This window comes from Balaenoptera physalus (assembly GCF_965194825.1).
Source record: "Balaenoptera physalus genome assembly, chromosome: 3".
NCBI classification, from domain to species: domain Eukaryota; kingdom Metazoa; phylum Chordata; class Mammalia; order Artiodactyla; family Balaenopteridae; genus Balaenoptera; species Balaenoptera physalus.
Genome location: NC_138890.1, coordinates 14,249,247 through 14,276,653, shown reverse-complemented (window position 1 = coordinate 14,276,653; position 27,407 = coordinate 14,249,247). Strand labels below are relative to the sequence as shown.

General features: G+C 41.4%; 1 protein-coding gene and 1 long non-coding RNA gene across 6 annotated transcripts in view; one reads left to right on the top strand and one right to left on the bottom strand.

Moving 5' to 3' along the window:
- Positions 1–27,407, bottom strand: part of LOC309658807 — a 122,836-nt gene that overhangs the window by 4,437 nt on the left and 90,992 nt on the right. The window lies entirely within an intron of this gene.
- Positions 763–26,489, top strand: ZNF317 (zinc finger protein 317). 5 transcript variants are annotated; one of them, XM_082457702.1, is made up of 8 exons: positions 765–995; positions 11,572–11,638; positions 20,102–20,227; positions 20,790–20,929; positions 21,412–21,538; positions 22,114–22,209; positions 22,701–22,783; positions 23,270–26,489. In XM_082457702.1, exons 3-8 carry the CDS (start codon positions 20,197–20,199, stop codon positions 24,587–24,589), a joined length of 1,797 nt encoding a protein of 598 aa, XP_082313828.1. In that variant the 5' UTR covers positions 765–995; positions 11,572–11,638; positions 20,102–20,196; the 3' UTR covers positions 24,590–26,489. The 5 variants fall into 5 exon arrangements, with proteins under 5 accessions (XP_082313830.1, XP_082313828.1, XP_082313827.1 ...); XM_082457701.1 differs by lacking the exon at positions 11,572–11,638 and having other exon boundaries at positions 767–995; XM_082457703.1 differs by lacking the exons at positions 765–995; positions 11,572–11,638 and adding an exon at positions 1,376–3,738.

Genomic DNA, 27,407 nt, shown 5'->3' with positions numbered 1-27,407 from the left:
CTACTGAGCCTGCGCGTCTGGAGCCTGTGCTCCGCAACAAGAGAGGCCGCGATGGTGAGAGGCCCGCTCACCGCGATGAAGAGTGACCCCCGCTTGCCGCAACTAGAGAAAGCCCTCGCACAGAAACGAAGACCCAACACAGCCAATAAATAAATAAATAAATAAAAATACATTAAAAAAAAAAAAAGAAATGGGGGACCCAGAAAGGGTTTTTTGCCCAGGAGGGCCAGTTTCAAGTCCTGCTGTGACCTTTCATGACTCAGAAACAAGAAAAACATTTCTGGCAAAGCAATCAGATTCTGGGTTGATGGTCAAGGTAGAGCTGAGCATTCCCTGTTGGATCAATGGGACAAAGAAGGGTCCACAATGTTGCCAAGGTTTACAATGGACATGTGGAAAGATGGGGTTGCTATTATTTGAAGTTGATAAGGTGGAGTCAGGTGTTTGATTTGTGGACTTTAAATGTGTCTCTAAAAAACCCAAGTGGAGAGAGAATATCTCATTCTGTCTGGCATTCAGGGTAGAGGTGTGGGACTGTGGATGAAATTTTGACTCGAGTGTATACACAGTACTTAAAGAGGTAAGATTCAGTGCTACCACAGGGATTATAAGACGAAAAGAGGCCTGAGAAATGAGTCCCGTGGCACTTGAACAATTAGAAGTTGGGGGGAAATGAGCGCCATCCGCAGTTTCCACCGAGGTACCCCACTATGCCCCTCTAAACTCCAGAACTACATTTCCCAGAATCCTTTCCGTCTGTGCTTCCTGGTTAGCGGCCGGTTATGAAGTCCCGCGACACTTAGAAGGCGGAAGTGAAGCGGAAGCCATTACTCTCCGGAGGCGATTGCTGCTGTACACATGGGCAGAGGAGTGGTCCACCGCGGCCACTTCCGAGCTGTTGGTCCCCGCGGCATACCGGACCTTTCAATGAGCTTCTCGTCTCTTCGGCGGCAGCTTCCGTGACCTCTGCTCCCCGTGATTCTACCCTCCGTGATGTAAGACCCGCTTTCCTCACTTAACCCTTTACTCCCCGCCTTCCTGAGGACAAGAGAGGCCCACAAGGCAGGGAGGGGTAACGGGGGACAGGGACCTGGGACCGGGAAGCCAGGCAGCCAGTCGGAGTGTGTTTTAGATCCTGTGATAAGCGGTATGAAACGCTAGTGATGAAGTTTAGGACCACTGTATTTAGCGACGAGGGGGAGGCACTGGTGATCTGGTCCAAAAAAACTGACATCTTGGGATGGGGACAGAAAAGCCCGGCCGAAGTGAGTTCAGGACATTATTTGGGGGGGGAGGGGTGTGTGTGTGTGTGTGTGTGTGTGTGTGTGTGTGTGTGTGTGTGTCCGGAATTGGAGACCGCAAGGATAAACTACCTACCTTTTGCTTTGTGGTCAGCTTTGTCTAACATTAATAGGAGCACACTGGTTTTCTTTCTGTTAGCATTTGTCTTGAATACTTTTTACACTTAAACTTTTCGGTTATTTATCTTTATTTACTTTAGTTGACTCTCGTGTATATAGCCTATAACTAGATTTTAAAATGCACTTCAACATTGTTGTTTAATTTGAGAATTAGTCCATTAATATTTATTGTGATTACTAATATTTTGCATTGATTTTTACCATCTTATTTGGTACTTCCTGTTTATTTTTTTCCCTTCAAATAATTATTTTATCAGAATATAGGACATATATGTCTCACAAAAATATGAAAACACAGAAAATTAAAAGAAAAATAAAGTGAATCTGCAAACCAGGCCAAGAAAAATAAGAATTCGAAACCTCAGAAACCTGTATTCTCCTAAACTTCATCCTTCTCTTTCCCCATGATTTTCTTCCTGGATTTTACTGCTTATATGTTTTCCCAAAAATGTATTTACTAATTTTGGTAATTACTTGTAGGTGGACTTACACTAAAGTATTTTCAGAGACACCCTCTTTCCATATTGATGGAAGTACACATTTTAATTTAGAGATTTTCAAATATCTTGTAGAAGATTACACGCACCTACCTACCCATTCTTTTTCAGGTATTCTGTGACTTAAATTTTAGTCAGTTTACAAAGTTCCACATACCGAGGTTTTGTTTTCAAGTTGAGTTGAATATATATATATATGGATTTTGAGAATATCGGCATCATTATGCCATTGAATTTTACAATTAATTAGTTATACCTTTTTTTAAAATAAATTTATTTATTTTTGGCTGCGCTGGGTCTTTGTTGCTGCGTGCGGGCTTTCTCTAGTTGCTGCGAGTGGGGGCTACTCTTTGTTGTGGTGCACGAGCTTCTCACTGTGGTGTCTTCTCTTGTTGCGGAGCTCGGGCTCTAGGCGAGCGGGCTTCAGTAGTTGTGGCACGCGGGCTCAGTCGTTGTGGCTCGCGGGCTTAGTTGCTCCACGGCATGTGGGATCTTCATGGACCAGGGCTCGAACCTGTGTCTCCTGCATTGACAGGTGGATTCTCGACCACTGTGCCACCAGGGAAGTCCCAGTTATATCTTGTATAATGCCTTTCAGTAAAGTTTTATGAGGATCAGCAAAAACGATTTAAGGGTTTGGTTTGTTGTTGTTGTTTTTGTTGTTAGATTTATTCCTAGGAAAGTGTGTATTTTCCTTTTGCATGACACACTTTTTTTTTTTTTTAAACAGAACAGAGTCACACATTTATTTTTTTAATTTATTTTTATGTATTTATTTATGGCTGTGTTGGGTCTTCGTTTCTGTGTGAGGGCTTTCTCTAGTTGTGGCAAGCGGGGGCCACTCTTCATCACGGTGCGGGGGCCTCTCACTGTCGTGGCCTCTCTTGTTGCGGAGCACAGGCTCCAGACGCGCAGGCTCAGTAGTTGTGGCTCACGGGCCTAGTTGCTCCGCGGCATGTGGGATCCTCCCAGACCAGGGCTCGAACCCGTGTTCCCCGCATCAGCAGGCAGACTCTCAACCACTGCGCCACCAGGGAAGCCCACACACATTTTTTATTATTTACTTTCTCTGCTAGAGAGGCTGAGGACTTTGAGTAGCATTGAATGGAGTTTGGATAGCAAACTTGAAGCAGTCCTGTTTTCTTTCTGACTTTAAGGGAAGTTAACTTGAATGTTTGCTGGAGGCTTTTTTTTTTTGGAAAGCGTTTATTAGGTAAAAGAAGTCTCCTATTTCCTAATTTAAGAGTTTTTGTCATGAACAGCTGTAGGCTTTTAACAAGTGATTTCCACCACCCCCCCAGCAACTACTTTGATATGTTGATGGATTTCAATCACCTTTTGAAAACTATGCCTGGTCTGTGATAGGTTCTAGTTCTGTTTGTGCTTTGAATGAATAAATGAAAAATACGACTTTCTCATTTACCTGATAATGTGGTGAATTAAACCAATTGATTTTCTAATGTTACATTAAATTTGCTTTGGTAAAATAACTAAATTGGAAAGGATATGTACTATTTTATCATTTTTGGTTTCTGGTTGCTAGTATTTTTGTTTGATGATTTGCATCTATGTTTGAGTGAAATTGGCTTGTAATTTTCCTTTTGTTTCAGGTTTATTCCAGCCTCATAAAGTGGGGTGGGAGTGTTCCCTCTTTTTTCTAAACTCTGGAATATTTTGTCTAAGAGTAGAATAACTTGTTCCTTAAAAGGGAGTTTTACCAGGAAAAACCATTGGGGTCTGAATTTTCTTTGCGGAAAATTTTAAAGCTGTTGTTTCAGTTCTCTAAGAGTCATAGGGCATCCAAGTTCTCTTTCATTATGGTAAGTAAAATTTCTTTAGGAATTTGTTCATTCCATCTAAGGCTAAATTGTATAGTCAAAGTTGTTAATAATGTGCTTTTATTATATTTTTAATGCTTGCTCCATGTGTAGTGTTTTCTAGGTTTTCATTCTTGTATTTATATGTTCTTTTTTTAAAAAAATGCATCCTGCCAAAATTTTGTCAGTTTTGTTTTTCATGAAGAACCACTTTATAATGTGTATGTTTTTATTTCATAACTTTCTGTTCTTTATAATTGTCTTCCTTTTACCTTTTTGGCATGTTTCTTTACAGTTTCTTACATTGGAACCTGCACATCGAACGGATTACAGTGATAGTATTTTATTATACTTTAGTTCTAAATATTATCAAATATTATGATTTCTTTGGCATGTGAATTATTTAGGCCTTTTTCTTTTAATTTCTATTTCGGTGACTTTTTCGGGTTATCTTTTGGTTATTGTTTGCTAACTTGATTGCACTATAGTCAGAGATTGATGCCATTTTCTGAGACACACATTGTGCCCCATGTGTGGTTGGAGTTTATAGTTAAGAAATACTGTTTCATCTTGTGCAATCTGCATATAGTTATTGAATTGTCTGCTTGAACATATTATTGAGAGCTCTGGTAGTGGCTTTGTCCATTCTCCTTAGAGTTCTGCCCCCCTCCCCCCACACCGATATATATATATTTTTAAATAAATTTATTTATTTAATTTTGGTTGCGTTGGGTCTTCCTTGCTGCACATGGGCTTTCTCTAGTTGCAGTGAGCGGGGGCTATTCTGCTGTGATGCGCAGGCTTCTCATTGAGGTGGTTTTTCTTGTTGAGGAGCATGGGCTCTAGGCGTGCGGGCTTCAGTAGTTGTGGCGCAAGGGCTCAGTAATTGTGGCTCACAGGATCTAGAGTGCAGGCTCAGTAGTTGTGGCGCACAGGCTTAGTTGCTCCACGGCATGTGGAATCTTCCCGGACCAGGGCTCGAACCCGTGTCTCCTGCATTAGCAGGCGGATTCTTAACCACTGCACCACCAGGGAAGTCCTACCACTGATATATTTTTGAGGCTGTATTATATGACATATATACAGCTTTTTCTTGGGTTGTACCTCTTCTTTTTGTAATTCCTCAGTTTTCTCTATTAGCCTTTTTGCTTTAATTCATTCTGATATTAATATATTTAAACCAGGTTTTTTTTTAAAGTATTTGCCTTGTATATCTTTTTAAAATTTCTGTTCTTGCTATATCCTTTCTCTTGTAAACAACATATAACTGGATTGTTTTTACTCCATTTTGAGAATATCTGTATTTTAGTTGAAGCATTTTGTCCCTTGACATCCTTTTTTCTTTTCTCTAGCTTCCTTTGATTTGAGTAGTTTTTTCATTCCACATTTTTCTTTGCATATTTTGAATTTATCTACGTTTATATGCATATTGAATTTATTTATGTCTATTATTTTAGTGGTTATTTTGGAGTATTCTTATTCATGCTCGTTCATGAAATTTAGATTTTTTTTTAATTAATTAATTAATTTATTTATGGCTGCGTTCGGTCTTCATTGCAGTGCGCGGGCTTCTCATTGCATTGGCTTCCCTTGTTGCGGAGCACGGGCTCTAGGTGTGTGGGTTTCAGTAGTTGTGGCACGTGGGCTCAGTAGTTGTGGCTCACGGGCTCTAGAGCACACGCTCTGTAGTTGTGGCACACGGGCTTAGTTGCTCCATGGCATGTGGGATCTTCCCGGACAAGGGCTCGAACCCATGTCCCCTGCATTGGCAGGCAGATTCTTAACGACTGTGCCACCAGGGAAGTCCCTAGATTTTTGATATGTTATCACTCTCCTGATTTACATGGTTTTTTGATCATGCATTTTTTTATTTTTATTTTTTTTTATAAATTTATTTAATTAATTAATTAATTTATTTTTGGCTGTGTTGGGTCTGTTGATGCGCACAGGCTTTCTTTAGTTGTGGCGAGCGGGGGCCACTCTTGACTGCGGTGTGTGGGCTTCTCATTGTGGTGACTTCTCTTGTTGTGGAGCATGGGCTCCAGGCGCTCGGGCTTCATTAGTTGTGGCACGTAGGCTCAGTAGTTGTGGCTCGTGGGCTCCAGAGCACAGGCTCAGCAGTTGTGGCGCACGGGCATAGTTGCTCCGTGGCATGTGGGATCTTCCTGGACCAGGGCTCGAACCCATGTCCCCCGCATTGGCAGGCGGATTCTCAACCACTGCACCACCAGGGAAGCCCTGATCATGCATTTTAATTCTATCTTTTTTTAAACCTCAGAAGAGATTATCATTGTATACAGTCATTTTTAGTTTCATTTTACCCACACATTTTCCATTTTGTATGCTTACTTTGATTCTTGGACTCTGATGTAAGTTCTTAACACTCTTTATTTTACCTTGGTTCCTTGATTTTTTTCTTGCTCTCTAAAGTACGTATTTTAGAATTTCTCTTTCTGTGTATGGCAAGCCCAAATATACCATTATTTTGCTATCTTAGTAGACATTTGGGTTGCTAAAGGACTGTATATTTTATTCCAGAGCCATGAAGATGTTCCACTATCTTCTGGCTTCCATTGTTGCTGGCGAGGAGTTAGGTATCAGGCTAATGTTTATTTCTTTAAAGCAGTGATTCTTAAAGTGTACTCTTCAGACCTACAACATCAGCATCACCTGGGAACTTATTAGAAATGCATATTCTTGCATCCCCAGTTTCTGATGAATCAGAAACTGGGGATGTGGCCTAGCAATGTGAGTTTTTTGGTTTGTTTTTATAAAATATGTTTTCAGTGTGTTTTAACAAGCCCTCCAGGTGATTCAGATGCAACTTGAAGTTTGGGAATCATTGCTTTAAAGGTAACCTGTGCTATTTCCCCTGGCTGCTGTTAAAATATTCTTTTTGCCATTGCTGTTTCTCTGGTTCAGTGTTATTGTATCTAACTGTGATCTGTTTTTATCTTCAATCTCTTTATATTTGCTTTCTGAAATGAGAAATCCACAGCTACTATATTTTGCAGTAACTGCCTGTGCTCCTTCTCTCTCCCTTTGGAATTCTATTTAGGATCAGTTCAGCCCTTTTCCCTCTGTCCCCCATGGCTCTTTATACTTATCTTTTTGTCTGTGTGCCCTCATGTTTATTCTCTAGAAGTGGTTTTTAAATGTAAGCCTGCATAAAAGTCACCTATAGTGCTTGTTAAAACAGATTCATCAGTCTACTCCAAAGAGTCTCATTCAGTTGGACTTGGATGTGAACTGGGCATCAGAATTATTAAAGCTCTCTAGATGATGTTTATGCAGCTGGCTGGGGGACCACACTTTGTGTGATACTCTAGAAAACAATTTTTTGGGGGCTGTGTGTAATCTGATAAAGCTATTTACCTAGTCCCCCCCATTTTACCTTTATTTCAGCAATTGTAATTGTCCTTTTAGAAATTACACATTTTTAAATTTCTGAGTATTTATCGCCAGCTTGTGAATGATTTTGAAAGATATGTCTTTTTTAAAAAATTAATTAATTAATTAAATTTGTTTTTTGGCTGCGTTGGGTCTTCATTGCTGCATCCGGGCTTTTTCTGGTTGCGGTGAGCAGAGGCTACTCTTTGTTGCGGTGCACAGGCTTCTCATTGAGGCGGCTTCTCTTGTTGCGGAGCACGGCCTCTAGGCGCACGGGCTTCAGTAGTTGTGGAACGTGGGCTCAGTAGTTGTGGCTCGCGGGCTCTAGAGTGCTGGCTCAGTGGTTGTGGCGCACAGACTTAGTTGCTCCGCGGTATGTGGGATCTTCCCGGACTGGGGCTCGAACCCATGGCCGCTGCATTGGCAGGCGGATTCTTAACCACTGCGCCACCAGGGAAGCCCTCTGTCTGTATCTTGTGTTGCACTTAAAATAGTTTTGAGTGGGAGGTTTAATCAGTATATCTAGATTGCCTGTTGGAAATAGAAGTCTTAATCTGCCCTTTTAGCCGTGGGACATTTCATCTGGTTGAAAGTTTACAGATAGTGAAGTACATAGAGATATTAATTTACAAGTGTAACACATTTCTGGACTGAGAAAAATGGCATGCAGTGTTCTCACAACTATTGTTACTTTGTCTTTGTGTACAAGAATAACACTGGTAGAAACAGTTCTAGCAGTGGCAGAAATATCACTCCATAAAAGTAACAAAAGAATCATTCTATCTTTAGTATTTACATCTGCAAATTCTGAATATCTTGGGGCAGTATTACAAAATTGAATGTGGGGATTTTAAATCAAATATTGGAAGAATTATGGCCACAAAAGGAGAAGTCACAATAGAACAATTTAAAGGGTAAAACGTGTTTTGGACCAAAAAACTGATGTAGGAGGCAGATCTTCTGTAATTGTGGGGAGCAGGGGTGAGATTAGGGTGAGGTATGTGGGCGGAGGCATTAACCGTGCACTTGTATGATGCTGAAAGCACCTCTTTGAATTTTGTACTCCAGCAACCTCTCTTACCTCACCCTAGTGCTGGTCCTGGCACAGAGAAAAACAGATCCCAATGAGAATGGGCTAAGATGTGTTGCAATAGAAAAAGGGAACTGTTTTCACTGTGTTATAAAGGAAATTAAAAGAGAAATTAAACAATCTCAGTAGCCTTTGAAAATTCTCTCTCCATCGCATTTATCTGTGCTGATATCAGTCTGATAATCGTGGTTTTGTTTCATGTATTGTGTAGAAACGGGAGTCAAAACTTCTTTAATAAATCCCATAACTGTTTCCAGACTCCCCTGCTCCACTTCCAGTCACTTAGATGCTGAGGTAGTCCTGTTGCATCTGTATTCAGGGTCACTGAGTGTAGCTCAACAAGTGGTATAATGCTCAGATGAGAAACACTCCAGAACCTCGCTCTGGCCTCTAGTTTGCATTACCATGAGACTTTGAAAATATCCCCCAGGTTTAAAATTGATGTGAGTGCACTCTCTATCCAGGCTTGAACCGTTTGTTTACCTTGCCCCAGGTTTTGGGCAGTAGTGAATGATGGGGAGCCAAGGTGTGGCTAAGCTTTATGGCTGTGTCCTAGCACCTGGGTCAACATACATCTCATAGGACCTGAAGGGGAGCCCCCCACACACATACACCAAGATCCATAGACCCCCTCCTTTGTGATCTTCCCAAGACCCCCGGGTCCGCGAGGGCCTTCTCAATATGGAGAGAAATGTAGATCAGCTTATTTGTCATCCATTCATTCTTTTTGCTCACTGTTACCCTGTTTGTTTTCTGAGGTGCTGTTCCAGACACCTCAACAGTGAAAAAAACAAAGAAGTGGAAAATCTATCTGCCTGGAGCTTATTGTCAGGCTGGGCATAAGGGAAGAAAACTAAACAAGTAAAATACATAGTATGTGTGGGAGAGACAGTAATGCTTACTAGGTGTTCTGTGTGCTGTCCTACACTTCCCAGGATCCCTGGAACTAGCAGGGGCATGTGACTAGTTCTGGGCAATGAGCTGTGAGCACTTCAGGGTCAGAGCGTATGTGTCAAGGTGCACAGTTCTCTAGGCACACCCTTCTCTCATCATCCATGGCCAGAATGACCACAGGTTTCAGTTGGCTCAGTTACAAGAGGCATGCCCCCGTGTAACTGGTAAAGTTTCACCACCAGCCCAGGTTGAACAAGTAACATGAGCCAGACATAAACTTCCGTTTCATCAAGTCATTGAGATTTGAAGTCTGTTTTTGCAGTAAAATAGAGCCTACCCTGACTTACACGCTATGTTAAGTGGAGGTTAGTGCTTTGAAGAAAAATAGAAGGAGTGGGGTTTAGGGGTAGACAGGCAGAGGTTTGCATTTTGACTAGAGTGGCCAGTCAATGCCATGTCGAGACACTTAAAGTTGACTAAAGATCCGAAGCAGGAGAGGGAGCAGGTACACTTGAATGTGGAGAAGCACATTTCCATGTAGAGAACAGCAAGTGCAAAGATCCCAAGGCGGGAACATGCCTAGTACAGGCATAAGGCCCAGTGAGGATAGTGTGAGCAGGGCCAGTGGGGGCCGGGAGCCAGGAGGGGTTGTGGATGAGGCAGCAGGAATGTAGGCCTTTGGCTGAGTGAGACAGGACGCCAGCAGGTTTTGAGCAACAGAGTGATGTGACCTACATTTTACTGGCAAAGTTCTACTTGCCGTATAAACTAAAGAACAGAAACGGGGAGACTTTAGGAAGCTATTGGAATGATCTAGGAGAGAGGTGGTGCCTTCCACCAAGACAGTATTAGAGTAGGTGGTGAGGAGTGGCCAGATTTTGGGTAAGTTTTCAAGGTAAAGCCCATAGGATTTGCTGGTGATTTGGATCTAAAGTGTGAAAAAGGAGAATCCAGGATGACTTCAAGGCTTTTTGCCTGGAGCTCCTGGAAGCATGGAGTTGCCATGGAGATGGGGAGGCTGTCAGGAGCTCAGCATTAGGTGTTTACCTTCAGGTCTTATTAGATATTGCAGGGGAAATGTTTTACGTATTGCTCATCTGCCCATTTTTCTTGCTCATGCTGCCTGGGGCAAGTACCAAGGAATGGAGAGTGGCATCCACTGTAAATTAACAGTTTACAGTTTAAATCGCCAACAGCCATTTTGTTTTATGATAAAAATAATGGTGTTTTAGAGTGAACATTTATTGAGCACATACAGTCCCATAATCCAGTGTTATAACCTCCAGTTTCCAGATGAGAAAACAAGTTTAGTGAGCCCATTCTTTTTTTTTTTTTTTTTAATTAATTAATTTATTTATTTATTTTTGGCTGCGTTGGGTCTTTGTTGCTGCACTCTGGCTTTTTCTCTAGTTGCGGCGAGCGGGGGCTACTCCTCGTTGCGGTGTGTGTGCTTCTCATTGCCGTGGCTTCTCTTGTTGCGGAGCATGGGCTCTAGGCGCCCGGGCTCAGTAGTTGTGGTTTGCGGGCTCTAGAGCACAGGCTCAGTAGTTGTGGCGCACAGGCTTAGTTGCTCCGCGGCATGTGGGATCTTCCCAGACCAGGCCTCGAACCCGTGTCCCCTGCATTGGCAGGCAGATTCTTAACCACTGTGCCACCAGGGAAGTCCGTGAACCCATTCTTGAATGGAGCCCCCATGGGCAAGAAAGCTGGGCTTGCAGCAAGGTGGGGTCACCTGAGGTCTCAAGGACAGACAGACAACAACCTTCATGGATGTGTAATCAGGACCTGGATGTCAGTACCGAAGGGAGGAGGGATTTCAGAGTGTGAACATGTGTGGGATGGGGTAGAAGAAGGCCCAGGAGAACCCTGGCCCTTAGGGATCCTGGCAAAGGAGGAAGGACCACAAGCAGGATTCTCAAAAAGAGCAACCAGAGATGGAGGGGGACAACCTTGGGATTGATGCACAGTGGCCAAGAGCAGAGGCTCCCCAGGAAGAGGGAGAGAGCAGAGGTTGGTAGTGGGCAGGATCATGTATTGAGGAGATCAAGCAAGACAAGAATCAGGAAAAAGCTGTTTCCTGATTTGGTGTCAGGGAGTTCACTTGCAGAGGTCACCTTGAGAGGGGACATGTGTGGCTCTGGAATCAGGTTCATTAGCCCCTGTTTTGTGACCTTGGTCACATGACCTAACCCTTCAGTACATGCCCCACTTTTCTCAGGATACTGCTTATTACCTCCTGGGGAAGTTGTGAGAATTAAATGAGAGTCCCTGGAAAGACTCAGGAGATACTTTGTACATAGTAAGCATGCTTATGTTGTTATTTGTAGCATTGCTATTGATGTTGGCAAGAAAAGTTGGGGGACAGAAACTTGAGCAGAAATTTGTAAATTGAGAATAGAGGAATAAGTGGGAGGTGAGGGTGGAGACCTTGTTCTTCAGTGACTCTGAACCTCTTTTTTTAGCTTATCGAGTCTCTCCTCAGTAATCTGATGTTGGAACCCAAAGGCACAGTGATCCAGAAAGAGCTTTGTAAGTGAGAATCCTCTACTTGAGAAAGGCAAATGTTTGTTCCAAGTTCGACCTCAGAAGGCTTGCAATACCTCTTTATACCCAGAAGGTGGCAGCACCTGAACTCATTTGGAGACAAGTACCCTGGTATCTAGAAATGAATAAAAGATGGTTAACATTTGTGTATTTCCTCACTGCAAAAGGGGAAAGAGAAGGGAGCTAATATTTGTTGAGAATCTACTACATCAGCTGATGTAGTATTCTTGAATCTCTGAGAATCCTCACTGTTCTCACACAGGTGGTACTTATCAAATAAAACTATGCCCCCACTGCCACCTCCAAAGGGAGGAATGAACTCAGGCTTGGCAGTTAAAGAAATTAGAGCCCAGGTCTCACCCCTGCCACCTGTTATGCAATTTTCTGGCAGTTACTTAAACTCTCTGAGCCTTTTTGCGCACCTCTGATGGTGCTATAAGGCCCATCTGATTGGTTTTCTGTGGGGTTCAGGTAAACCCAACACTGGATCGTGCTTAACATGAGGTGGGACCTGGGTTCCCACCAGTGGCAGTGCTGTTCACTCCCTTTGTAAACCTTTCAAAGAGAAATGCAACTACTTTTATTATTATTACTTCACCCAGTTTCATAAATTGTCCCCAAGAGTATTACATTTTTCCAGTTGTGTTTTATTACATCTGGTTTGTTCATATTTCTAGAAAAAAGGTAACACTGGTGCTCAGTAACATTTAATTACAGCTCAAGGAATTAAACAGCTTGCCCCTTATTTTCTAGGTAACAAGCTATAAAATTGTGTTCTACAGTATTTTACATCCCTACTCAGTTTTTAATTTGAAAAGAACATAATTCATCACCTTGGCAAACAAGTGTTTTTTTCTAGCGTATGATAAATATGTGTGTAGCTAATGAGACTGCAGATAAAGCAGTTTTGGAGAGCATTTTGGCAACACTTACTAAATGTTTAGTCATAAATGTTGACTAAACATTTCACTATCTAGAAATTCGTTCTAAGGAAAAACTTGAAAAAAACTGCAAAAATTTAGCTGCAAATATTTCTTCCAAGTGTTGTTTTTCTACTTGTGAAAAATTGGAAATATTCTAAACATTTTAACGTAAGATCATTTCAATAAATTGATGTGCCTATCTAGAAACACTTAGAAAATGAAGACATTAAAATATCGACATTAATGAAAATGAAAATACATTATACAAATAGTATAGCTGATTCTAAATTTCATCTGCAAAAGAAAATATTTGAGAATATCCAATATTTTTGACAAAGAAAAACTGATGAGTGACACATTGTCCTAGATACCAGAAGATACTAAAGTAATGTGATTTTTTTTAACTTTTATCATTTGAACTTGATTTTACTATTCATATATTCTTTTCTTCATTCAGTATTTTAAAAGTAATTTCTATGTGTGAGGTACTGTGCTTGGCATATGTATAACTGAATCACTTTGCTGTATGTCAGAAATTGCTGATATGTATAACAAATCAGCATAAATTCAGATGAGATTTGATAATCACCTATATGAAAAAAAACCTAAAACTGCTAAAGGATTAATTCAGCCAAACAATAAATGACTGGGGTAACTATGACATATGGATTAGCAGTGATGGAGGTCAGGGCAAGATGCCCCAAAATATGCCACTTTGGCATATTGATTATTTTGAATTAAAGTTACATAAGAAACAGTTGGCATGAGAAGGACACTCTGACCCTTTTTTGCTACCCTGAAAGTAGGAAATAAATCTCCCGTGTGAAAGGTACCTTCCCTGTACCAGAAGGCAAAGAGACATCCTTATCTCCAGAGATAGATATGAAGTTCAGAGCTGAGAAGGCTGTATAAACAAAATTTGTTACTTCTTTACCAATTTACTACCTCAAGCCCAAACTTTGTCTTGTCAATTCTTCACAAATTTATTGTTTCTTTGTCTGAAAGGTATAAAAGCTGCCTGCTTTGGTCACTTCTTTGAGTCTCATAGAGAATAATGTGGCATTGACTGAGAACCAGACAACCTATCACTGACATAGAGTCTAAACACCACCCCAGGCTTAACGTGTATACAGGTAGCTTGGTCTCCAGGTAGCTTGGTCTCTTTAGGAGTTCAAAGATGTTTGAGATTGTGCTATCTTGGTTTTGGTATCAGGGTAATGCTGGCCGTAAAGATTGTGTTAGAAAAATGTTACTTCTTCTATTTTTGGAAAAGTTTGAATAGGATTGGTGTTAATTCTTCTTTTAAGTGTTCGGTAAAATTCACCAGTGAAGTCATCTGGTCCTGGACCTCTCCTTGTTGGGAGAATTTGATGACTGATTGCGCCTATTTATTTGTTATGGGTCTGTTGATTTTCTATTTCTTCTCCAGTCCATTTTGGTAAAGTGTATGTTTCTGGGAATTTGTCCATTTTATCTAGATTACCTAATTTGTTGGTGTACAGTTGTTTATGGTATTCTCTTTATTTTTATTTTTAAAAATAGTTTTTCTATTTCTATAATGTTGTGGTTTTTTTTTTTTTTTTTTTTTGGCCATGCCTCACGGCTTGCAGGATGTTTGCTGACCAGGGATTGAACCCGGCCCTGGCAGTGAAAGCCCGGCGTCCTAACCACTAGGCCACTAGGGAACACCCTTTTAGAGTCTTTTTAATTTCTGTAAGGTTGGTAGTAATGTCCCCACTTTTACTTCTGATTTTAGTTATCTTGTTGATCTTTTGAAAGAACCAACTTTTGTTGATTCTAGTTTTTCTGCTCTCCATTTCATTTATCTCTGTTCTAATTCTTTTGCTGCCTTTAGGTTTAGTTTGCTCTTATCTTGTTGCTTAAGGTGTAAAGTTAGGTTGTTTGAGATCTTTCTTCTTTAATGTAGGTATTAACTGCTATAAATGTCCCTCTGAGCGCTGCTTTCATTGCATCCCATCAATTTTGCTGTGTTATATTTCCGTTTTCATTTGTCTGAAAGTTTTTTCTAATTTCCCCAGTGATTTCTTCTTTGTCCTGTTGGTTGTGTGAGAATGTGTTGTTTCATTTCCATGTATTTGTAAATTTTCCAGTTTTCCCTCTATCATTGTTTTTTAGGTTCATTCCATTGTGGTTGGAGAATATATTTTGCTATTATTTGTCTTAAAATTGGTTGAGAATTGTGTTTGGCCTAATTTATGGTTTATCCTGGAAAACCCTAATTTTCTTTTTTTTCGTAAGTGTAGTTCATTGATTTTCAGTGTGCTTGTCCACTTTTTAATGTAGACATTTAACTGTATACATTTCCTTCTGAGAATGACTTTAACCTCATTTCACAAGTTTTCATTTGTTGTATTTTCATTTTCATGTAGTATAAAATATTAAGTTTCCCTTGTTTCATCTTCTACATAAAATTATTTGTGTGTCTTTAACTTCCAAATATTTGAGTATTTTCTAGACATCTTACTGTTATTAATTTCTAATCTAGTACATTTGCTATCTTTTTAAGTTTGAGACTTTTTTATGGTCCAGCATATATGATCCAGACTCTATTGCTGGGTGTTGAATTGGAGAAAGTTAAATGATTTGGAGACACGTGGTGTAAGAGGTAGAATTCATTGACTTTTTTTACAAGAGTTTTAAATCGTCTGCTTTATTTTATTATTGAAGTATAATTGATTTACCATGTTGTGTTTATTACTGCTGTACAGCAAAGTGATTCAGTTATACATGTATATACGTTTTTTATTATTCTTTTCCATTATGGTTTATCATAGGATATTGAATATAGTTCTCTGTGCTATACAGTGGGACCTTGTTGTTTATCCATTCTGTATATAAAAGCTTACATTTGCTAACCCCAAACTCCCACTCTATCCCTCCCCCAAACCCCTCCCCCTTGGCAACCACCAGTCTGTTCTCTATTCATTGACCTTTTCTGCCCCCACCCCCCTTCATTTTCTACTTAATATCGGGCAGTGGATTAGGACCTGAGTACAGTGGTGCACTCTTCTAGTTTACTATATAGTTTAGGAAACAGAGTATAAAACAAGGAAATAAAAACAAGGAAGTAAAAACATCAAAATACATTGTGACAGGTTTTGTAGGAGAAAGAGAGTCAGCTAACAGAGAAAGCCAAGTTTTTTCATATGAAGATAATAACTTAAATTTGTAATGTGAAGAAGGTTGTGTGGATTTTTCTTTAGTTTCTAAGTGATTAGAGCTGTGGACTGGAGCAGTTAAGTTGCAGCTTTTTTTTTAACCATCTTTATTGGAGTATAATTGCTTTACAATGGTGTGTTGGTTTCTGCTGTATAACAAAGTGAATCAGCTATATGTATACATGTGTCCCCATATCTCCTCCCTCTTGTGAGCAGCCAGAGAGCTGGCTACTGATTCTCTTTGTTGAGCCCAGAAACACAGGCTCAACAGGCTTTTGTATGAGATGTTCTTTGGTGGCTATTAGTAGGCAGTGAGAATATGATTTCGACTTCATATTGGACCTTGAGTGTTAGAGATGAAAATTAAGGGACATTAAGGGAAGCCTTGGCAAAGCACAGAGTATGAAGAGCAATAGGGTAAGGGCTGATTCTTGAGCAAATTCAGCCTTTAATGGTGGAAGGAGACCTTCTGAAAAAACCTTGACAGAGTATCAAGAGAAGTAGAGAGAGAACCAGGGAGAGAGTTATATAGAAGCCTAGAAAGAGAATGATTCTCGAAAATATACACCAAATTTTGCTGAGGAATTGTATTTTCTGTGAAGATGGAGATGATGGTAATTGCCATTAGGTACACTGAATTAGGGAGATAGTGTGGACTGTCTTTATAAGCTTTTGCTCTGGAGGGAGGGCTAAGTGTAGTCGAGGCAGATCTGAAGAGGTTGGCTTTAGAAGGGAGGGAGGGCAGACATCTTACTGGTAATAGGAGTCATAGGTCAGTTGTGGGAGGAATTTTTGTGTAACTGGAGACAGGAAAGTAAGAAAGACTCCACTTAACTTTTTTAAAGTAGAGTATAATTTACGTTCAAGAAAATGCACATATCTCAGGTGATCAGTTTCATGAATTTTTTGACACGGTGTACATTGTATAGCCACTAACTGAAAAAAATAATAAAATATTTCAGTTGCCCCAGAAAGTTCCCTCTTGCTTCTCATTCTACCACCATATCATATTCCTGCAAGGAGGCAACCGACTTCTTTCCTTCTATTGACTTAAACAAACACATTTTGCTATCAACCTTAATAAATTTTACCTATTTGTGGAATTGGAGTTATAGAGCTTTTTTTTTTTTTTTTTTGGTCTCGCTTCTTTGTCAGCATTATAGAAATTCATCCATGTTGTGTGTCTCAGTAGTTTCTTTTCATTGCTGAGTAGTATTCCACTCTACATACCACAGTTTGCTTATTCATTCTTTTGTTGATGGATATTTAGATTGTTTACACTTTGGGGCTATTAAGAATCAGATTGCTATGACCATTTTTATATGAATCTTTGTGGACATGTTTTAAAATTTTTCTCTTGGGTAAATATCTAGGAGTGGAATTGCTGAGTCAAATGGTAGGTATACTTTTTAAGAAACTGGCGCATTGTTTTCCAAAGTGGTTGAACCATTTCACACCCCCACCTTTATTATATGAGAGTTTTGGGTGTGCTGTATCCTTGCCACCATTTAGTGTTGATAGTCTTTTAATTTTGGCTGCTCTGGTGGGTTAAAATGTTATTCCATTAGTTTTAATTTGCATCCATCTGATGACTAATGATTTTGAGTAACTTGTCATGCTTATTGTTGCTCACTCATTAAATTTTGTGAAGTGTCTAAGTGTAGCCCTTGCTGAGTTATTTTTTATTTTTTATTATTATTGTTTTGTAGGAGTTCTTTATGTAGTCTGAATGTGAATTCTTTGTCAGGTGTATGTACTGCAAATATCTTTTTTCCCCAATCTGTGGCTTGCCTATTTATTTTCTTTCTTTTTTTAAAAAAATTTATTTATTTATTTATTTATTTATGGCTGTTTTGGGTCTTTGTTGCTGTGCGCGGGCTTTCTCTAGTTGCGGCAGGTGGTGCCTGGGCTTCTCATTGTCGTGGCTTCTCTTGTTGCGGAGCACGGGCTCTAGGCACACAGGCTTCAGTAGTTATGGCACGTGGGCTCAGGAGTGTGGCTTGCGGGCTCTAGAGCTCAGGCTCAGTAGTTGTGGCACATGGGCTTAGTTGCTCCACAGCATTTGGGATCTTCCTGGACTAGGGCTCGAACCCATGTTCCCTGCAGTGGCAGGCGGATTCTTTTTTTTTTTTTTAATGAGAGCCTCTAGGAACTACATTTTTGTCTTTTTTTTTTTTTTTTTTTTTATGGCTGTGTTGGGTCTTCGTTTCTGTGCGAGGGCCCTCTCCAGTTGCGGCAAGCGGGGGCCACTCTTCATCGCGGTGCGCGGGCCTCTCACTGTCGCGGCCTCTCTTGTTGCGGAGCACAGGCTCCAGACGCGCAGGCTCAGTAATTGTGGCTCACGGGCCTAGTTGTTCTGTGGCATGTGGGATCTTCCCAGACCAGGGCTCGAACCCGTGTCCCCTGCATTAGCAGGCAGATTCTCAACCACTGCGCCACCGGGGAAGCCCTGGCAGGAGGCTTCTTAACCACTGTGCCACCAGAGAAGCCCCTATTTTCTTAATAATATTATTTGATGAATAGAAATTTTTAATTTTGGTGAAGTTTAATTTATTGATTTTTTAAAATGTTTAGTTATATTTGTGTCTAGTCTAAAATATTGTTGTGTAACTCAATGTTGTTAAAGTGTTCTCTGTGGATTTTACTTTTTGGTGTCTGAGTTATCTCAAAAAGGTTTTTTTTAATTCAAATTTTTGTGTATGCAGTGATAATGGAGGTCAAAGTTCCTTTTTGTCCATTAAGTTCTTGCAGCACCTTGTTTTTTTCCTAATTTGAAGATCTAATTGGCTTTCTTAAGCGATTTATGAATTGGGCAGCATCCCATCTACTGACTATAGAAGGGTGCTGTCTCAGCACTATTTATTAAAAAGACAACTTTCCCTAATGAATTTCTTTATTCCCTTATTGAAAATCATTTGACTGTGCACGTGTAGATCTATTTCTGTTTTGTTCCATTGACATTTTTGTCTATATTTATTCCAGCTTTTCATTACTGTAGTAAAGTTAGTAATATGAATCTTCCAAGTTTATTTTTCTTTCTTAACATTGTTCTGGCTCTTCGAGATCTTCTGCATTTTGGTACCCATTTTAGATTTGGTTTGTCAGTGTCTAGAACATAACCTGCTGAGATTTTGGTGATGACTGCGTTGTATCTGCAGATGAATTTGGGGAGAGTGAATACCTTAATAATATTGACTCTTGCAGCCCCTGAAAATGATATAGCTCCTCGCTTATTTAGGTTTTTTATTTCTTCCAGCATGGTTTCACAGCTTTTATTTGGTTTATTCCTATGTGCTTTATATGTTTTATGCTATTATAAATGAAAGTATTTTTTAAGTTTCATTTTCCAGTTCTTTGCTGAGTTATGTTTTTTTAGTTGTGATTACTGTGAAATGAAATGCAAGATTATTTGCTGAAAGCAAGGGTCATGTAAGACAGTTTTGGGTTTAGAAAAACTGGTGAGATTTTTACATGGTTTGGGGGAGATTGGAAGATTGGATTACCACTTATGCTTTTCTTTAGTGTAGATGCTCCTTCAAGGTTAGTGACTGGGTTTTAAAAGCTGCTGGTGTGACTGGGTGTGTGCAGACTGGTCTTTCCAAGTACCTTCAGGGAGGAAACAGATGGTTGGAATCATCCCAGACTGGTCTTCTGCTCATTGGGGGTATACTAGGTAGAGGATTAAAGGAATTTGGACAAAACTTTGTAGAAGTGATGGATCATGATGGATCTCTCAGCTGAATAGGTGGGGCAATGAAGAAGAATTTGCTGTTAGGGAGCAAGGTGGTAGAAGCCTGGGTGGCCTGGAATCCCCTCTAAGTGGTAGAGTTTATGTGAGAAGAATGTTGTGTAGGAGGTTTTGTCCAGAGAGCAAATTTCTGAATCATTGTTTGTGAAGTGAATCTGATTCTGGTGATGACAAGGCCTGGGCTGTGGCCCACAGGTGCGTATGTTGGTGTGGAGTGGGGGGCCAAAAGGCATTGGCGATCAGAACACATGGTCCAGATGGACCAGTCCTCATGGATGCTGGAGCCATCCTAAGCCAGGAGGACTATGCCTTGAAGTTGAAGAGGTCTGGGACCCAAGTGTTCAATGAGTGACAGAGTTTAACAGAATTGTAACTGGGGACAAATTACTTGAGAGAGTGAATCTGAATCTTACCCGAGGTAGGTCAGGGACCTCCACCACATTGCCTGGAGGTTTTACCTAAGCAAGGTTAAGGCCCAAGCTGAGACAAGCTGCTCCAAAGAGGAAACGCTGAAAAGCAGAAGTCAGAATTGTCCTGTTAGTGGGAGAGACAGAAAGCCTTTGGCTACACCTAGTAGTCTTTTTCTCATTTACTACAGATGCCTGCTCCAAGAGTCCCATGAGAGCGAGAGAGTAGCTTTCTGGTGCCAGTGCCCTGCTTTCGTTCAGGCAAATTTACTATCATTCTCGCAGGATGGCAGCTCTTGGTCTGTCTCCCACATGTGGTAAGTTCTTCGGGTGATGAATGCCCTCAGAAATCAAGCTTCAGTGGCCCCTGCCCCTTCACTGAGGGCAAGGATGTGCACAGCTAGTGGGAGGGCTGCCAGGTTAGAAGTGGAGGAGGATACGTGAACTGAACGAGGGTGGGAGCGAAGTTCTGAGAGCTCCCCAGGTGACTGTGTCTGATTCAGGGTCTTTGTGAGTTTGGGTGAGGCAGGGAGTGTTTGTAGTTGGTGTGTAAGGAGGGATACTGGTAATTGGTAACCCTGCGGCATCCCATTTATTATTTTGATAAGTCTGGATGAAGTAACAGCTCTATCGCAGAGCTTTTATTTCTTTACCCATAAATTGAGAATATATATCATTATCTTTATGGCTATGTAGGCCCACCACCCTTTTTCCTGTCCTTGAGGAGAGCAGGGCTTCTCTGGCTTGTTGTACAACAGTGTGTGTGAGGGAGTGTGAGATTGGGGCATGCGCACTGCACACATATCGTTAGTGTGAGACCGTTTCCTGATCTGCGAATGTCAGGTGGGCTTTAATCCTCATGGGTCCTCTCTTCTCTAGCTATGTCCAACCAGGAGCCTGCCTATGTCCATGAGTCAGAAATTCCTCTTTCTTCAAAAGACCATTCCTGTCCCCAGGATGTGGAGCTGTTTGCATACAATGGCCTGGAGCCTCATACATCAACCAGTGTTGGTTCCCAGGTACACCAAGGATCTCAAGGCCCCTGAGGGTGGAGGAGGCACTTCCCTAGAATGCCCCCAACATCACATGTTAGGATTCTTTTAGATCTTTATCCAGGCTGATCGATGCATGATCAGGGTGCAAGAGGAAGAGCTGGAGAAGTTGGTGAGGCTGTCCTGGTATCAGGGATGTTAGGGGAAATGACTTATATAACAGGTGTTTCTCTCATAGTATAGCTCAAAGCTCTCAGGCCAGGTTTGGAGTTTAAGCAGGTTTGATCCCATGTCAGAGTTGCATTTGAAGCAATGAGACTATCTCATAAGATTTCTCATTGGAAGAGAAAACATCTGAGGACTGACCTCTAGAGTAAATGTTTAGACCCCAGATCCCCGTATTGAAAATCCTGTGTTTAGAGTCTCTCCTGTGTAATCTTTAGCTTCAGCCATCTTTGAACACAGATAGGCTGGGTTCTCACTGACCCCAAATGTGTGTGGTGTTTCAGAAATCAGTGACTTTCCAGGATGTTGCCGTGGACTTCACTGAGAAGGAGTGGCCCTTGCTGGATTCTTCTCAGAGAAAACTGTACAAAGATGTGATGCTGGAGAACTATAGCAACCTTGCCTCAGTGGGTAAGGCTGGTGGCATTTCTTCATTTATTTGTTCATGAATGAAATGTCTTTGTTGTAAGTACTTGCTGTGACCTAGGAACTGTGTGGGGATTCGGAACACAGTTATGAACAAGCCGACCTGGTGCCTGCCCTGATGGTACCTTGGATATTGAGACCTGTCCATTGCATTGCCCTTGGAGGTTGTCAAGTGTATCTGAGCTTGGGCATAGCTTTCTGAGTTAAGACGGCCTCAACCCTAGCAGTCCAGTGGTTAGAACTCTGAGCTTTCACTGCCAAGGGCACGGGTTCAACCCCTGGTTGGAGAAGTAAGATCCTACAAGTCGTGTGCCGCGGCCAAAAAGAAAAAAAAAAATCCTCATTCTTTTGAAGGGCAAAATGTGTGGGTATTTGTGGTTTTGTGTTTTATGGAAGCCTTTCACTGTGTTCCTTAGAAATGTGGCACCATCATTTTGCTGCTCCTAAGTCAGACTTGTCCATCTTCAGAGCACTGAAGACCAAAACACTGACCCCAGACTAATGGAAGGGGTTGTCCTCTGCACGATCCTCCCTCAACATGTGTCTTTCCCCGTGAGTAGGGTGTCAGGTGAGCAAACCCAGCCTCATCTCCCACTTGGAGCAAGAAGAGGAGCTGAGGACAGAGGAGCAGGAACTTCACCAAGGCCCTTGTCCCGGTAAGCACCAGGCAGACACAAGTGCTTCTGAGAATCTGCTCTCTCCAGTGATTGGGATGACAGAGATCCGTTAGGAAACGTCACCCAAGGAAATCTGAAAATGCTCTTTCTCTTTCACTGTCCCTCCATCCTCTCACAATTCTTTTGGTCTCCATGTCCCTTCGTCTTTAAATTCGACATGTGTCCAAATGCGTTCTTTGTCCCATTCTTTCCTACTCAACATTCCTGATCACACTCTTAATGTCACTATCAATGTCATTCTTTGAAGTGGTGCTTCTTAGTGAGTCAGCTTAAATTTCTACCCTTGTCATTGCCAAATATCTCACATAGCCAGATTTTTCAGTCATTTTTACTCATGTGTGTTCTCCCCTTTCATATTTCCTTTCCTTCTTTAAGGTTAGTATTTGCAAAGAAGGCCACCTCTGTTTTTGTCACCATCATCCCACCATTTTCTTTCTCCAGCAAGTTAATATTTTCCCAATTTGTTTCAGATTGGGAGACTCCATCTAAAACCAAATGGTCAATTCTTATGGAAGATATTTTTGGGAAGGAAACATCTAATGGTGTGACAATGGTAAGATTTCCTTGGGATAATTCTGGATCTTCCATATTGGGAGAGGACAGGGGCAGCCTGAGTTAGAAAAGCAGCTCAAAGCCAGGCAGGTCCCCAAGAGGAAACAGTGTCAGAGACACTGAATATTACTGATTTGGGGAAAACCCTAAAACCTGGCCCCAAACCTCTTCACTTAAAGTTCCAGTGAGTAAATATTTCTATAACTATGTCTCAGATGTTGAGTGTTGGAGCTTAATTTAGTTTTAAACAGTTAACAAAGTATATGCAAAAAGCTTTATGAAAGTTATACACATGGAGCCTCAGGGCATAGCGTTCACTTGTTTTCTTTGATGGAGTCCAAATGAGGCAGGAGCAGTACTTTTGCATTGCAAAGTATGACATTATTAGTCATAATGATGTGCTTCTATGCCAGTTTATATGGGGATAGTCTTAGGAATGTAATGAATATGGGAAATGCCTTAGTCAATACTCCCTCTTCATCAACAGGAAAGCAGTCGGCTTGGAGAGAAATCCAGTGAATATGCTAACCTGTTTGACGTCTTCAGCATGGGTGCTCACCTTACTCAGCAAATGGGAAGGCACACTAGCAAGAGGCCTTATCACCGCCGGGACTGTGGCATGACTTTCAAGAACAGATCCCATGTAACCCAACATGTGAACATTTACAATGGGAGGAAAATGCATGAATGTCATCAGTGCCAAAAAGCCTTCACCACGAGTGCTTCCCTTACACGGCACAGGAGAATACACACTGGGGAGAAACCCTATGAGTGCAATGCCTGTGGTAAAGCTTTCAATGACCCCTCAGCTCTTAGGAGTCATGCAAGAACTCACCTCACAGAGAAGCCCTTTGACTGCAGTCAGTGTGGAAATGCATTCCGAACCCTCTCCTCACTGAAGATACACATGAGAGTTCACACTGGGGAGAGACCTTACAAGTGTGATGAATGTGGGAAGGCATACGGCAGGAGCTGCCATCTCATTGCACACAGAAGAACACACACTGGAGAGAGACCCTACGAATGTCGCGACTGTGGGAAAGCTTTCCAGCATCCTTCACATCTCAAAGAGCACGTCAGGAACCACACTGGAGAGAAACCCTACGAATGCACACAGTGTGGAAAAGCCTTCCGATGGAAGTCCAACTTTAACTTGCACAAGAAGAACCACATGGTAGAGAAAACATACGAGTGTAAAGAGTGTGGGAAATCCTTTGGGGACCTCCTGTCACGGAGAAAACACATGAGAATTCACATTGTAAAGAAACCTGTTGAATGTAGACAGTGCGGAAAAGCCTTCAGAAACCAGTCCATCCTTAAGACACACATGAATTCCCACACTGGAGAGAAACCGTATGGGTGCGATCTCTGTGGGAAAGCCTTTAGTGCAAGCTCCAACCTAACTGCGCACAGAAAAATACACACTCAAGAGAGGCGCTACGAGTGTGCCGCCTGCGGTAAGGTATTCGGTGATTATTTATCGCGGAGGAGGCACATGAGCATTCATCTCGTAAAGAAGCGCGTCGAATGCAGACAGTGTGGGAAAGCCTTCAGAAACCAGTCGACCCTTAAGACACACATGAGGAGTCACACAGGAGAGAAGCCTTACGAGTGTGATCACTGTGGGAAAGCCTTTAGCATTGGCTCGAACCTTAATGTGCACCGGAGGATACACACCGGCGAGAAGCCCTATGAGTGCCTGGCCTGCGGGAAAGCCTTCAGTGATCACTCGTCCCTCAGGAGTCACGTGAAGACGCACCGGGGAGAGAAGCTCTTCACGTCATCAGTGTGGAAAAGGCTCCAGTGACACATCTCTTTAAAGAGAAACACGAGAGCGCAGACTGGAAGGGAACCTGGCAGGTGTAAGGAAGGCAGGAAGCCTTGATGAGCTCATCTCACTGGGCACAAAAGATATGTGTTAACTTGGGAGAAATCCAATTTGTGTAATAACTGTGGAAAGACTTGGGTTTTTCCACATCACTTTGGAGATAGCGTGAGAACTCAAGATAGGTGAGAAAACGTGTTTGTGGTGTGAAGAAGCCGTCAGTGTATGTTTAGCTCTCAACAAACGAGAACTTAGGGGGAGAAACCCTAGTCTGATATTTAATGTCAAAATGACTTCAGCATCACCTTGTACCTTCTTGGCACAAGAGTAAGCCCACCAGGGAGGATCTCTGTAAATTCCAAGACTGGACAGACCTTTCCTGGTCTCACTGTATTCCTCATGAGAGAAATCACACTGAAGAGAAAAACCTATGAAATAAGGAACATGGGAAAGTCGGTAACGGGTGGGCAAACTATGGCCAGCTGTCTGTTTTTGTACAGCTGGCAAGCTGAGAATAGTTGTTGCATTTTTAAGAAGAAAAATATGTGCCAGAGACCATGTGTGGCCGACAAAGTCTAAAATACTCACTGTCTGGCCCTTTACAGAAAAAACTTGCCAGTCCTTGGTCTACAGCAGTGGTTCTCAACTGGGGATAACTTTGCTCCCCGGGAGACACTTGGCAACGTCTGGAGACATTTTTGGTTGTCAGAACTGGGGAGGTGCCACTGGCATGTTTTGGGAAACATCGGGGATGCTGTTAAATATCCTGCAGTGGACAGGGGCTTCCCCCAAGAGAGAGAAATTATGTGCCCCAAAATGTCAATATTGCTGAGGTTGAGAAACCTTAGCCAACAATCCCTCAATTTTTTATGAAACATGTGGGTACTCACACTAGGAGAAATTTCTATTTAAAACTTCAAAATTATAATCAGTGTAATTCTTTCAGGAAACACATGAGAACCCACACTGCAGACAATCCCTATGTGGAGATAATTTCATCCACAGCCCTGTCACTTGTGCATATGAGAATTCACTCCCCAGTGGGATTTCTTAGTAAATGTGGAATTGCACTTATCAGTCTTTCATCATGAAAGTGGACCCCAGCTCATGAATTTTTAAGTCTTTAATTTTAAGATTATGCTCTTCCAAATAACCCTTATGCCTCATCACAGAAGGTTTGTATATAGTATTTTTATTATAATTTCATTCTCGATATGTGTTCATTTCCTTTTGGACAACTTGACCGATGGAATTTTTTAGAATAGTGTTACATGCTGTGTAACATGTGGGTATTTTTAGTACCTGTTTGTTACAAGTATCTAATTCAAATGCAGTTGTGATCAGAGCAGGATGTCTTCATCAGATTCATCCTTTGGAATATTTTTGGCCTCCCATCCAGCCAAGAGTAACATATAGTTGCTCTTTCAGTATCTCATATTCTTTTATATCAAGAAAGTCCAAGTTTTGTCTGATTAGTAAGGTGTGCTATTTTTAAAAATCTCTTACAGGTTTTCCTGCAGCTAGTACAGTCCATGTCCACAGCCTGGCCATTGACAAATAAGCAGATATCACTGTATGGGCTGTAAAAAAGCTCTTGAAAAAGAGTCATTCTTACCTAGATTCTTCTCTACATTTTTTTTTTTTCCCTTGTTCTTCTCATTACTTCTCACCTTGAAAAGAGATTCAGTATCTTGTGTTAAAGGTGCATCTTATGACCGTGAGGATGCAAGCCACAGGCTGAAGGGGGAGATCACTGCAGAAAAATCACAATGATCCTGGCTTCCCCCTTGGCTTCTTTGAGTGTCTGCACTAGTCCTGGATTTATTGTTTCCAGACTTCCTATTACATGAGAAAAAATAAAACTGATTATTGGTTTAAGCTACTTTGGATATTTGATTGTTTAATCTATTTAATAATTGTTTTATTGGTGGCAGGAGGGTTCTGCTGTACCCAGCTGGATGCTATCTGTAACCCATACCTCTGGACATTAGGTTGGAGAGCTGCTACATGTGTGGGTATAATCTACTTATACTTTTAATTGTTGGATATGGGTTTTAAAAATCCTTAAACCATGTTTTTAAATTGTATTTCAAATCCCTGATGTACTTAAACATTACTTCTTGACTTGTATTGAAATAAGTGTATTAGTTTTCACCAAAGCTCTAAGAAGTAGGTACCACCAGTAACTCTCTTTTGCATATGGGCAGTCTGAGGCAAGGAAGTTTAAGGGTGCTTGTGTGAGGTCAGCTCATTAACAAGTAGTAGTGCTTGTGTTTTGAGTCCATACTCTCTTATGTCAGGCCCTGTTTGGTGCCCTGAATCTATAGCAGTGAGTCAGGATTTTTGCCTTCATGGTGATCACATTCTACTTGGGATTAAGGCACGTGATAAACAAATGAGTAAATATATTGTATATCAGATGGTGGTCAGTTCAGTGCTGGGAAATTTAAGCATGGTGATGATGAGAGGGATGCGGGGGTTCAGTGGAACTGTTGGATGGATAGGGAAAGCCTTTCGTTTAAGGGGGCATTTGAGCAGAGATGTAAATTCACTGCCAGTGTGCACCGTGTTGTAATGTGGGGAAGAGCACCCTCGGCAGTTCAAAGGTCATGAAAAAGAATTTTGCTTGGGACAGAGGGGCCAGTGTGACTGGAGTCAGGCAAGCTTGGGAGTTGCAGAAGGTGTTGAGGTCAGAGCTGGATTGAGGTCCTGTTCACTGCAGCATCTTGTGGGTTAACTGGAAGGACTTTGCCTTTCTTTCTCAGTGTGGAAAGTCAGTGGAGGATTTTGGATAGAGAAG

Excerpts from the sequence above, each read along its gene's own strand:
- ZNF317 (XM_082457702.1), top strand. The coding sequence starts at position 20,197 with ATGGCAGCTCTTGGTCTGTCTCCCACATGTG. Across the intron at positions 21,539-22,113 it reads TAGCAACCTTGCCTCAGTGG|GGTGTCAGGTGAGCAAACCC; the intron begins GTAAGGCTGGTG and ends CCCCGTGAGTAG. Across the intron at positions 22,784-23,269 it reads CATCTAATGGTGTGACAATG|GAAAGCAGTCGGCTTGGAGA; the intron begins GTAAGATTTCCT and ends CTTCATCAACAG.